The sequence below is a fragment of the Coturnix japonica genome, chromosome 20 (assembly GCF_054131305.1).
Source record: "Coturnix japonica strain WE chromosome 20, WE-NBRP24, whole genome shotgun sequence".
Classification (NCBI taxonomy): Eukaryota; Metazoa; Chordata; class Aves; order Galliformes; family Phasianidae; genus Coturnix; species Coturnix japonica.
The window spans coordinates 1,840,743-1,854,119 of record NC_140682.1 but is presented as its reverse complement, the minus strand read 5'-3'; the positions used below and the strand labels follow the sequence as shown (position 1 = coordinate 1,854,119).

At 40.1% G+C, this 13,377-nt stretch overlaps 1 protein-coding gene and 1 long non-coding RNA gene across 2 annotated transcripts; one reads left to right on the top strand and one right to left on the bottom strand.

Moving 5' to 3' along the window:
* Positions 1–649: 649 nt before the first annotated feature.
* On the bottom strand, positions 650–10,620 carry LOC146757478 (kinesin-like protein KIF20B). The gene is made up of 9 exons (XM_085520619.1): positions 10,522–10,620; positions 8,849–8,935; positions 8,597–8,713; positions 8,266–8,404; positions 6,777–6,961; positions 3,754–3,865; positions 3,230–3,301; positions 2,621–2,767; positions 650–812 (listed from the first exon to the last, which is right to left on the bottom strand). Exons 3-6 carry the CDS (start codon positions 8,645–8,647, stop codon positions 3,773–3,775), a joined length of 468 nt encoding a protein of 155 aa, XP_085376745.1. The 5' UTR covers positions 8,648–8,713; positions 8,849–8,935; positions 10,522–10,620; the 3' UTR covers positions 650–812; positions 2,621–2,767; positions 3,230–3,301; positions 3,754–3,772.
* Positions 10,621–11,971: 1,351 nt separating this feature from the next.
* LOC146757477 (uncharacterized) lies at positions 11,972–13,063 on the top strand. The gene is made up of 3 exons (XR_014936145.1): positions 11,972–12,067; positions 12,365–12,643; positions 12,957–13,063. It is a non-coding gene; the product is annotated as an uncharacterized LOC146757477 (long non-coding RNA).
* Positions 13,064–13,377: the final 314 nt, after the last annotated feature.

Here is a 13,377-nt window from a genome sequence, read left to right as displayed (position 1 = left end):
AATCCAAGGGCACACATCCATCAATTGTGCTTCAAACACAAACTCTCAGCACTTCAAAGTTTTCCATCAAGACTGTAGCACTGATCTGACAGCTTAACTTCTTCAGTGCTATATCATAGCACTCACTCCTACCCATTCCGCTTAACCCCCACTTTCCCACTGAAGCATCTGATGGCCATAACACAGCTTTTCAAACTCTTTACTGCTCCACTTCTTTTGTCAACACTTGAACTGGACAATATTCAAAATTACAACGGCAGCAACATATGGGGTAGCTGGATTTGCTTTCCTACATGGGATCATATTTTGAGAAGAGAGAAAAATTAAGTAAATAGCATAAAATCTCCTCCAGATGTAACAAGTGGCTTCTTGTTAGGTTGAATACTTTTTAGGAATGAGATTCTCAGAAGATGCTTCTGCCCTCACACCCCAAAGAAACACAAAGACCCCAGTAGAGATTTTTAGAAAACTCTGTAGGAAAATTAAGCTCAACTAAAACACTAAATTAAAAATCCTGACTGCTGTATGGAGACAAACACCCAGATTCACTACAGATACTACACAAATAGATTCATATTCTTAGAAGAACAGAATTTTTTCTTTAAATGCAAATCATAAGTACTGATCAACAAAATAGACTACAACATACTTTTTGTGCAATAGCTGAGAATCTTAGCACATTGAGTGTTTCTTCATAGGTTGAAGCACACTGGCTGATGTTTGCTAACATGTGTATCTTCCCTTTTCCACTGAAGAATCCCTGAAGAAAGTGTGTTAACTTACTTTCACGAAACGGTATGTGCTGCTGCACCCTTTGAAGACAAAAACCACAACAAATCCCATTAGCAGAAGTTAACAGCTTCATTTCAATGTGAGAGCTATCCAAGTGGAAGACAACACATTAATAACTGCACTAGTCTTTAAATCATTTTGAGTTGTGGGTTGTTTTGAATTTAATCTTTTTGCTAGTTTGCAGACAGGTTGTATGATTGTTCCAGCTACTATGCAGCCATTATCTTCTTAGACAACCCACGAGAACATTTAAAACAAAAAGTACATTCAACATCCAGCCTAAGATAGGTCATACAGCCTCACGTTAGCTTAAATTCTCTCTCACCTTTCTCTTTCCCTTACCACATCTGGCAAACTGACCTATCTACTTCTAAGAAAACAGTACCCAACAAAATCAGAGATAACCACTCTCTCAGTATATTGTCTCTAGGAAAGGACAATAGTAAATACTTTGGAAATAAAGAAGCATATACTTATCACAACATCTCTGGTGTTTCCTAAACCAAGGTTAAGCCACTGAATCAAACAGCTGGTGATGTACAGAAAATTAGGAGAGAACTCCTAAAGCGTGACTAAACACACTGTTCTCTAGTGAGGTTACCTGCTGGACTCTTTACAGCTACTGAATTCTGCCAACAGAGCTAAAAGCTTCACATAGCTACGCTCCTGTCACAACACATGTGACCCATAAGTAGCTTTAGTGCAGGAGTGGTAAATGAGTTCTTATTTTAAAGAAAATTACTATCAAAGTCATCACTACATTTCCCCCATATTGTTAAAATTTCAAGTGATCAGGACCAACAAATAAAACAGTTCTGAATAAATCAAAGCACTTTAAGCAGCAGCTAATTTTAAGGAATCCTTCTTCCCTAGAAAGGACAGACAGATAAGAGACTAATCCAGTAGCAAGGCCTATTTTCATCTACTTTTAAGCATAACAGAATTTGAATAGGCTACCAGGCACAGTGTGGCATTTCACGAACACAGAGCTCACCTAATCTTTGGGACAGAAAGACACCTTCAAATGAGAATCAGCAGAGAATTCTGCAATTATATCCAGCTATGACTGTAAATAAATACTACATTGTTTAAAATACAGAAAGCTCTGTCTGCACTCATTTAGAGCACAACCTCAGACAGAAGTAGCAAGCAGGCTTTCTTCTCTCTGAATTTGGTTAGCTAGATCAGAAAGAATGATGAAGTTGCATCAAGGTTTGGAAAAAAATATATATATATGTATATATGTAATTATATATATCTATATGTATATATGTAATTATATATATCTATATATAATTTTCCTTTTCCAAATTATATATATATAATATATATATTCTGACCATGTCTCTTGGCTAGGACAAAGCACAGCAATATCCCTGAGGAAAACTGTTACAGCAGAACTAAATGATAAATGCAACTAACTAACAAAGGAGGAAAAGGTCTAACATTTCACACATTTAAAGTGAAAATAGTGAAAACAAATTTTATAATCTGCCCCAGGACTTGTTTGAGAAGGCAAGGCCAGAAAAAAAAAAAAAAAAAAAAAACACAACGCTAATTTGCTTAAGTCTATGATAACACATTCAGAAATTTAGAACTGGAATGGTTTTATTTGAAAAAACAAACAAGCAAACAAAAAACAACAACAAAAAGAAGGCAAGTTTATAGATCACTTTCTTAGATCATCAAGTCTTCACACATCTGCAGAAGCCTACAGATAGTTTTCACTCATAACATAGTTTCGTACTCTGCATTTTAAACAATAGTTTAAACATTGTACATGATATCTGAAATCTACAACTAGTTTACAGTTTGTACAAGGACTTACTTTGACTGCTGACTGATCTTGAGTGCACTAATACACTTGCTTAGAGTTAGGAGAGATGCATTGATATTTCCACTCTCTTTCAGTCTGTCACCTTCATTGCACGTCTTGGTATTCCTTTCTGAACCAGCAAGATCACACAGTGATAATCTGAAGGCAGATAAGGAAAATTAAGTTTTCTTGCCTTTGAATGTACATTGATTATTTATCATTTCCAACACAACCACTCCTCCTAGAGGAACAATTTCTTGAACCCTTTCATGCTTTTTAATGTTGCTTTCCTAGTGAACTTGCACACTACTTCCTGCCAAACTCTTTTCCAACACAGCTTCCATTTTTCTGCCATATTCTTCCTTCTGAGGATTTACATTAGTTCAGAAGTTGAGTGAGAAGGATAAAGGAACACTGTGTGGAACAGTGGGCACAAGATATAGAACAGCATTACAACTTGATGGTTTAGTACTGCATAATGACAGGAAATGGGGAACCACCACTCATACAGGAGGCTGTATCAGGGAACCTAGTGTCCGTAGCCCAATATCAATACATCAATACTGAAAGTAACTGACAATTTCATCCTAAAAGAAGAAGGGAACTCTGCTCTGAACTTACTCATTGACTCGTGTCACTCGTGGCATTTCAAGGTCTTCAATTCTTAGTACCTTAATTGTAAATATACTGTGGCTAAAAGGAGAAATGAAGCAAGGTCAATAGCCAGAAATACACACATTTTCTAAAATCTGTAACATCTGTTCAAAACACTGCTGGATTTATTCCAGATTCAATTAACAATAATTCTACTAGATGCATTAAACCTTTTAAAGAGACATTCCGTCTTGGTTTATTTTGCTTTTCTTCCCCCTCATGAACCACCATTACTTACATGGAAGAAGGCTTAGTTATTTTGTTGAGAGTTTTTGATAAAACACTTAGCTTTTGTATGCACTTATCTGCTTGAAGGACTAATCCTTCTAGTTCAAAGCACTAGAATCACAAACTGTCACAAAATATCACATGGAACACTAGATATCAAGCCTTTTTAAAGCCTCTTCCCCGAAAAAAAGCCATAAACAATATTTTCATTCATCCCTCTTCCCCACACTATGTTACACCCAATGTTAGTGAAAGTTTCCCACCTTCAGCTGGAGCAAGTATTTAGCTTTGTGCTTGCAAAACTCCGGTGTTTCTGTCCCAGTTTAAAAAGTCTGAAAGCTTCTTTAGAATCAGAAATCTGAACCCACTGCAAACCTTTCAAAAGAAGGAAAAGTGATTTTTGCAAGCTTCGCTAGCAAAAGAGAAAGTGAACAAGAAATAAGGTATACAAACTAAGAACATTTAGTTAAGACAATAAAATACTTCATTAACTCTGCCTCAAACATACGACAAGCTGATGGCAGATAAGACTAAGATTCTTCCTCCCACAGAAAAGGGCAAGGTATAGTATAGCACAACAGTTTATCCTACCAGTATACTAAAGTATGTTCCATCCAAATTAAGCAAGCAGCCTTAGTACTGAAAGTACAAAAGCTAAGTTCTTAAACTACAGAAGCCGAAAGTTTGTATTCATTGGTGCAGAAGTCAATCTGAGAAGTTTTTTGTTTTAGCTTGTAGTTCTTATTGGGGATGGGTTATCTGGATTTTGTCTGCATTATAACGACTGTATGGCTCTCATTTTCAAGGATGATGAAGGCAGTGGAGTTCACACAGGCTTTATGGGCAAAGTACAGGAATAAGGAGAATACTGTTGAAGATGCAGATACGTACATGTAGCTTGTTGCCTTCACATTCAAGCAGACACTTCTAGAGCTACACTGAACACATTTAAGAGTTTTCTATCTCAGAAGAAACATGTTACACTATTCCATGACAAGCTTGGCAGTTTGCAAAGTATTCTAGTTACCTTTTACATAAGAATATCCCTTGATGTCTTGAGCAAGGCAAAGTGTCCTTTTTTTTCTGTCATTTGATAAAGGAGCCAGTAAATCATAAAAACATTCATTGTAAATCTCAAAAAATGAAACCCAGAGAACTTCACAAAATCATCTATAGATAATCTGCTAAGTTGGTCTGATCCTTCTGAGAGATTTTCTGCACCTGCAAAGTAGAAAATATTACAAGTCAATGTAGAGACAGTAAAACTAGCTGCATTTAAAAATAAGTAATAGTTAAGCTTACAGCTTAAAACTTTTCCCAGAACATAAACACAGAGAATCCCCACCTCTCATACAAACACCAAGTATCTGGAAGTCAAGACGCTTGCCCTACACATTTGCAAAGACACGCCTGCTATAAAGCTTGCTTTTTCACTTCCAAAACCCAATCTAACATCTATAGTTGGGTTAGAAATATTCAGAACTCTTCAGTCTTTACAATATGGAGAACTGAACTAGTAAGGACACTTCGTTCTGACTTTTTAGGGAAAAAAAAGTATTTAGTGAGTTCTTAAGTGCCCTAAAGGCCTGTCGGAAAACCACTAGGGATCTTATCAGAAATCATACTCTTTTTCTTTGTTTTACTTTCACCTCATAAAACCAGGTTATGATAGATGTCCCAGTAGTCTCCTAGCCATTTTATTCCTTCTGTTTTCTGCCCAGATGTTCTGCCCATTATTCCGTTCTGTTACAAATAAAAGCTAAATAATCCTTTTATTATCAGCATTAGCCAAAAAAGCCAGTCGTTGACCTTACAGAAGCTTTTCTAATTGCTACTGTTTAATATAAAACATACCCTTAGAATCAGCTGGGGATTTGTCATTAGTGCTGTTGTGATGGTCTACCTACGAAAGAAAACAGAGACTTTAGGATTTATTATTGATGTACAGCACCAATACACCACTGGTTGCTTTTATTTATTTATTTATTTATTTATTTTAAAAGCAGCTGTATTGCTCTACCAGAAAACAATACAGTATAGTTCCAAGGTGCCAACACAAAAATCCTGGCTACACGTTTTGACTGGTTTCACCTTACTACTCATTTCTGACAATTCCTTTACTATAAGATCTGATGCATTTCAGCTTCCTGATTCAGAAAGAAAAAGAACAAATAGGGAGAGAATCCCCAACAGGAAAAGGAGTTATTTAATAAGATGATTTTCAATAGCCCATTTATAATCTGCATTTTACCCTTCATGAATCTTGGACTCCTGAAATATTTTTCTTATTGGGATTTTCTTAATTCAGGACTTCCATATCCTATGGCTTATTAGGTCAACTCTCAGAAAAGGAAGTTAAGGTAGAATACTTGATCACTTAATGTAGATAAGCAGCTTATTATTTCTTAACTCAGGCTATCAAAGTGTTACACAAATGAAGTTATGACTAAATTTTGTAAATATAATATTTTTAAGTAGTTTGGTCATAGAAAATACAGAATAGCTCCCAACATGTAGATCTCATGATGTTCATAGATGTATACTCAGTTCCCAGGCTTCAGGTTGTGTTGCTTTTTTATAGAGCACAAAAGTAGAAAGAAATTCTCATCTACTGAAGAGGAGGAATCTCACCTACCAGATACAGTATGCTTAGAAGTAAAACTTTTAACATAGAAGTTTTCATCTACATGACACTCACCCAGATCTGGCTTTGTATAGTCAGCAAAGCTTGTACCTACTTAGCTTATAAGGTCAAGTATTTTACCTAGGAACACGGGTCTTGAAACTAGAGGAGGCACCTATATCGCACGATCACATCTTAACTCTCTAATGGAGTAGGATGAGATCAGCATATAGCTGTTCACTGCATTTTCTTTCCACATACTCACTAAACCTAGAACAGTTTTACACATCTTTGGTTCATGTAGAAGACAGGTGTTGTTTTTCCCCGAAATACTTAAATATCATTGGAGCCAGACTTCATACTCAGCTGTGCTCTTGAAATAATTCAGAAGGAATTTTACTGCCACCTGCCTTTCACACTGTGAAGTCCACACTTAACCACCTCATCAGTAAGATCAAGTTAACATACTCCACAACTAAAATACCCCAGTGTGGTGTAGCACACCACTAATAAGATGCTTCATTCTTTTTCAGCAGGAACAGAAAGACAAATAGAAAACTGTGTGTAAATACAGAACCCTCTTTCATTACAGAATGGAAAGGATAACACTGAACTATCACAAGATGCATGTACTCATCATTTCTTTATAAAGTAGTTTCCTACCTCTTTTGTCAGACGAAGCAACGAATTTTTAAGAGCAATTTCTTCTCTCACTTTGTCATTAGTCAGTTTTACGTAATCTCTCCACCGAATAGGTTTCAGATCCATTTTTGTGTATAGCCTTCCTCCAACAGTTTTAAACAACATATCCATCGTCCTTGGCAAAATACCAACATCATCTTCTGTCCCTGTAAGCAATACACAAAAGAAGGGCCAGGTTACTATTGTAAGCAACATATAAACATAAATGAAGACAAAGATAACTGATTCTAATCTCAAAGTATACACAAAGAATTTAGAGGCCAGCTACAGTCTGAAGCAATGTTTGCAGTGTTACTAGACTGTTCCCTGAAAAATACTGGCTTAAAGCATCAGCTCACATCCCATTCCTTAGACATTACAGGGCATCACTTTAAAACAGCCAGAATATTCTGCATAAGCATAGCCTTAAGAAGAAAAAATAACCCACAGCAAACTCCCACATTTAACAGACGTGCAGATTTTCAACTGTTTACCAGGCTCCCTTCCCGCTCTGAAACAACCCTGAAATAACAACCAGAGTGATGTCTCTGCTACAACATTCCCTTCGTCCCACAAACCCTATTTAGAAATATCTACAAGTCTCATAAAAACTGTTAGAGTAACTCAGCTCCTTTGCCATTGCCTTTTCTTGGAGCACACAACTACCTCCACATCTTGCCTACTTCACGCCTTAGTTTTTCCACTGTCACTAAATACCAAGCAAGCTTCAGTGTTTTAAAGTCAGTCATGAACACAAGAGAGGACAATACGCAGAAGAATTTCTATAGTGCTGTATGGAAGGTGCATAGAAAGATAATTTTTGAACATACTACCCTGTTGATTCTTAATATTTAAGTCCTAAAAAGGTATTACTATGGGAAAGTCTTCAGCTCCACGCATATAAAACTATTGGAAATACATAGTAACAGAACACTAAATAACAGAAATAAGGGGAACTTGTTTCCTGTGAACCCAATCGTTTCATTTGTTATGACAATATTAAACATAAAAAACAACTGCTCCCAGCCAGAAAGGAGATTGATGTATTATTTCTGTACTACTAAAGCTCAGGGAACACAATCTTCTATGCTGCTGTTATTACTAAAATCAGAAATTTGAAAAAAGATTGAAATACCTTGATCAAATGTTTCAGAATGTTTAATTTCTGCCTACAATAAATCAAACAAACTCAGACATACTTTGCCTTCAAATAAAGAACAGCATTTAAGATGCACGCATTTATAGTAGGAAAAAAAACCAAAGTTATTGTAGTGTATGCTGTCTTACACACTTGTAAATTTAGTAATATTTGTTATGGAAGAAGACGACTTTTCAAGGCTACTAGTATGCAAAAGAAGGCAACGTACAAGGCCTGTTGAGTAACTAGGTAAGAAGTCATAACATCTCTCTCTTCTAGAAGTAGTTCTCACTTTAAGAAATTAATTCAAGGAAAAAGCATTTCTCCTCATACCTTGGAATGTGTAAGTTTTCCCAGCATTTGTAACGCCATACGTAAAAACAAGGCAATTACATCCTTCTAAGAACTCTTTCACTGGTTGCTTCACAGTACCTTCAAAGAATTCTTCTTGAGTTGCTTCAGGTCCAAACACCTGAATGTTACCAAGAAGCTGGTTAATCTCTTTATTTTGTTTAAGCAATATTTAGGTACTTGTAAGGAGTCAGATACACGTTGATAATTCTAAAGACAGTTAAGAAAAACTTGTTTGCTTTATATGAAGTAACAGAAGACAAGCAACTTTTTCCATAAATAACTTAAAATCATTTAAAGACAATTAATTTACCTGTGAAAAGGTGAACTTCTGTGTTGCCTGTCCTAAAGTTTTATCGCTCATTCTTCCCAATGAGCTCTTAGGGGACTTCAGTATAATGCTTGTTGAGTCCTCAAGTGAAACACATCCCTATTACAAGGAAGCACAAGTAATGCAGGCATGAAAAAAGTTTTAAAAGGTTATCTTACAGGAAAGAAAACATCTTACAGGAAAAAAACAACTTTAAGGGTTGTTTTTTTGTTTATGATTAAATAAATGCCTTACCTGTGACCCATTTGCTCTCTCCCGTGCCGTAAAGGGTTTAATACGCAGGCAAACTTGTATGTGTCCCCTAGGCTCCAAACTAGACCTCTAAAATTAAAGAGCTGGAAGTTAGAAATCTGACTAGATCCTCTGTTTGATGATTAGCACATTAAAGCAGCATTATTTTCATCATCCTATTGTAACAGACTCATTTGTTAACACAGGAAGTAATAATATTTTACTGTTTTCACAAGTGCTTTGGACCCTGCTAAACTTCTTAGTCAGAGCCTAGAATTTCAGAACAAGTACTACTGCAACACACTCCTGTACTGCATTCAGGCCATCTATAAACAAAAGTACTCCATTATTGTGCTTCTGAGACAATGTTAGCTTCATCCACTGATACCGGTGCTCCTCATAAGGTATCAAAGCAACACCACACATCTTGGTCTAGTCTATGCGCAGTCTAAAAGCATAGTGAAGATGATTTTCATCTTCTCTGTAAGATTCTAATGCTTCTTATAAAGAAAAGAATTAAGTTTATTTTTTTTTTGGAGAAACAAGCTGCCTTTGTGGTCCTGAGGGCCCCTTTTTGTCACCTGTTGGGCACAGCAAGAGAGCTTTTCTTGTACAAATCTATGCCCTCTGTACCTTTCTCGATCCCAAAACCTAGAGTTGTGGTGCAGACACTGGATGCTGACCAGAGCAGTAAAAGAACAGAAGAGGGGAAAAGCAGATACAGGTAAGACACCTAAAAGAAAGAAAAAGAGCAGAAGAGAAGGAAGGATACAGTTAAGAACAAAGGACAGAAGATGGAAAGTGCTATAGAGGATTGGACTGGACATGAGCAGATCAGAGCTACACCAAGGTGTGGCTTCTCCCTGTGTCCCTATCCACCACTGGCAACATCCCCCAATGACAGGGATGCTGCTGCCCCAGCAGCTGATGGGGTTGTGGTCTGGGGTTATGTTCTATGCAGAGCCTCCACAACCTGCTACAGACCCCCAGTTCCCTGACACTTCTTTTTTTTCCAGGTGCCTGCACACAAGGAACAGGTGTTCCCTATGCCCTGCATGCTGGTAATTAGTGTGGGCAATTACTGTGTGGGAATTGGGGGAGGGAAATTCAGGGGTGGGATAGTGAGGATGAATTGGAGGGGGCTGGGAAATTGTTTGGGTGGGACTGTAGAGATCAGGCATGACTGCTAGGATGGGGGATATTTGGTTGGAAATACTGTCATTTCTATTACTCATTGCTTTGTATGATAAGTTATTAAATGCTTTATGTTCCCTCTGCTACATCTCTGCTTGCAGTCATTTGTGCAGTGACAAAGATCCTCAGCTCTACATGCCCCTCCAGGGCAGGATGGAGCACCACAGATGGCAGTGTTCCACAGCTGCCACCAGCAGCCCCAGCTCGTCCCTCCACACCTGAGGTGTGAGTGGCTGTGAGAGGAATGTCTCTGTGGAAGTGCAGCTCATTCCTCCCCTCTGATGGGGGCAGAAGGCATCTGCATTTCCCTCATGGCTCTTATTTCCTGTGTTACTGTGGGAAATGAGCTGAGCCACTGTGCCTCCCTACTATGGCAAGCTCTGCAGCTCTGCCACTGTCTTTATACTCAGCTGTTCCTGTGTGTAATGCTCCACACTTGGACCCTGCAGAGCCCAAAGACCTCCTTGGCTGCTGTTACTCACCTGGACATTGAGGGTGCTGGGTCTCCAGTCTGTACCTGCTTCCAGGTGTCACTTGCAAGACACTGCGAGTCCACCTGGTTGGAACTGCAGTCAACAAACACAAATGTGAAAGAAATAAGAAAGGATTCTTTCATTTCACAGGCTTTCATCTCCATTGAAAGATGTTCTGCTGTGCAGCACAGCTGGGAGCATTTCATATGTGCAAAAAAGGGGGATAGGCCCTGGCTGTGCCGGGCCCCAAAGCAGCCCCGACTGTGCTGGGTTCCCCTCTCACCTGGGCCCTGCAGTGGCCTCAGCTGTGCCTGGTCCCCCTCTGCTCTGGCCCCTGAGCTGGCCCCAGCTGTGCCTGGTCCTCCTCCATCCTGGGCCCCAAGGCCCTGCCTCTGCCTGCTCCCCCTCTGCTCTGGGCCCTGAGCTGGCCCTAACTGTGCCAGGCCCCCCTCTGGCACAGGCCCTGCCTCAAGCCCCGCCCCCTGTGGGCAGCAGTGCTAGTGCCTGTTGGTTTTGCTCTCTTCCCTCTTCTTTCCCTGTTCTCTTCACAAATGCTTTCAGATCCCCCAGGATGACATGCACTGTCACTGCTGCCTTCTTCCTGCTCAAACTTTCTGGGCAGCTCAGCTTTTTCTACAGAGCAGCGTGCCTTTGGAAGTGCTTGGAGGATGTAAACTAACAGCAAGAGAACACTGAGCTCTTCTGGGTCTTTCTAGGAATGGCAAAGAGACAGGAGAGAGTGGAGAGAGGAGGAGAGAGTGCTCAGCCTCGAGTGGTTGCTTGTATGCAGAAATCACAGTTGTCAACATCTGTGCTGTTTTGCTGTAGGCAGTAGTGTGTGACAAGAAGCCTACAATTATCAATTTAGTGAACGTAATTAATTCTAACAGTTCCCCTTTCTTCTTCCCATGACACTTGGGTTATGGAGTTCTCCTATGCTATGTGCCGGTGTAATACCTCTGAGCCACAGCACTGTTGCGTTTAGCAAAGCTCATGGCAACAGGCTTTGGCCAACCTCAGAGCTACGTAGATGATGAGAAGATATCCGATGATAGGAGGGAAAATGAACAAGCTCCAAGGTAAGTGTTGTTTTTTCCTTCTAGTCAGCACGCCATCGCTAAATCTTCCATGCTGTGACTTTTATCTTGATAGTGATGGTCCCTTAACCTCACACCTTTAGCACAGCACTTTCTGTGGAGATTCCCACCAGTGACAAAGTATTAGTGCCGCTTTTCTGCCTGTTTCTTTTTTGTCTGTATTTTCCAGAATGTGGGTATTTCTAAATAGGGCTGCATGAAGGGGTGCGTGTGTGATGGAAGAGTGAAGGAAGTCCACTGCAGATCTGTGCTTACTGTAGAAATGGCACCATGCTGTAGCAGCAAAAAGGCAAATGGTAGGAACTACACTTGAAGAGTGGAAGTTGGTGGTTGGCGATGCTCTTCAAGTATTTCTTGTTCCTTTCTGCCAGAAGCTGACACAAGTGGTCTTCCAGCCAAGAGCAGCCTTGCGGAAAGTCTGGGGAGGACTGCAGCCTGTGACGTGGCACCCAGGAGAGGTACAGATGCACAACAGGCATCAGGGTTTGATTCAATGTCTTTCTAGTTAGGCTTTCTGTCCATTCTTTCTTCATACTCCTTTTGCTGCGTGTTGCTTGAGGTCTTCATCCCTGGGATTTACAATTACCTTCCCTGTCCAGATTTGAAATGCAAACCCACCCTTCAGCTCAGATCCTAAGATCCGCTACTGTGAACACGCAAGATGAGATTTCCTAGTATTGTGGCCCATTTTGCTACAGAAATTAGCCTTGGTCACTCTTTAAATCTTACTGCTTCTCCTTTCTTGATTATAACAGATGTATGCCTGGAGCCAAATGGAAACATCTATGCGAAAGTGGTGCAGGAAGTGCTTTCAGAGAAAGCTCATCTTCAGGCTGGAGGGCTTCCTGTAACAGCAGGTCCCAGCTCTGTCTCCAAGACCCTGGCTGGGTGTAAACGCAAGGGTTTGGACAAAGAGAAACAGACTGCAGCGCAGTTGCCTGCTACCAAAAGAGCCAGAGGCCAGAACAGAGACAGTGTGCCGGCCCCAGCAGCACACCCTGGGCCTGCCCCAGCACTGAGCTCCAAGCAAAGAGGTAAGAAGGTGCTGCGGTACCGTCCTGGTGAAGTGCAACACATTGAGTTTGCTTAGGGCTTGCTTTTTCCTGCTCTGTAGAGGGGATAAGAGTTGAAGGCTACAAAGTCCAAAGGCAGTGAGGTGCCAGAATACCTAAATGCATCTCTTTCTGTTAATTTCACAGTGGTCTTCTGTATGTCCCCCTGGAAATGTCTGAGAGGCTTCCTAGTCCCATTTGCTTTGTCATTGGACTGCCATTTGTTTTCACAGCACCCATGTTTCTGCAGTTTTGCTGTTAACAAAATGAATTCATTGGTATTCTTGCTTTATAGAAAGAAGACAACGACAAAAAGAAAGGAGAAGGGAATTGAAAAAGGCTTCTCAGAGAGCTGCACATATAGAGGTGAGTCCTTGGTGAACACAGACACACATTCTCTTGTTGGTCTCAGTGCCTCCATCTGTCAGATATGAAAGAGATGGTAAAATCCTGAGGGAAGCGATGGAATAGAAAAGCAGCCAGCTGTGTGTTTGAGGAAATGACACTGTCAGTGAGAGCTGCCATGGGGAGCTTGGACGCCTTCCTCTGGCTTGAGAAGGATGTGGTTGGTAACAGCCAGAAGGTTTTGCTGTGATAAAGAAGCTTGCCATGTCGGGCACTGCAACCTTTGAAACAGCCTTTCCACGACAGAGCATAGGCAGTGTGTCCTGGGAAGTAGTGTCAGTGACCTGAATGAAAGGAACATGCTGTGCCAC

What these genes read in the sequence shown, in the direction of transcription:
- LOC146757478 (XM_085520619.1), bottom strand. Translation starts at nt 8,647, where the DNA reads ATGAGCGATAAAACTTTAGGACAGGCAACACAGAAGTTCACCTTTTCA. An exon ending in AGAAGTTCACCTTTTCACAG is followed by an intron (nt 8,405 to 8,596) that starts GTAAATTAATTG and finishes GGTAACATTCAG; the next exon opens with GTGTTTGGACCTGAAGCAAC. An exon ending in GAAAACTTACACATTCCAAG is followed by an intron (nt 6,962 to 8,265) that starts GTATGAGGAGAA and finishes TATTGCTTACAG; the next exon opens with GGACAGAAGATGATGTTGGT.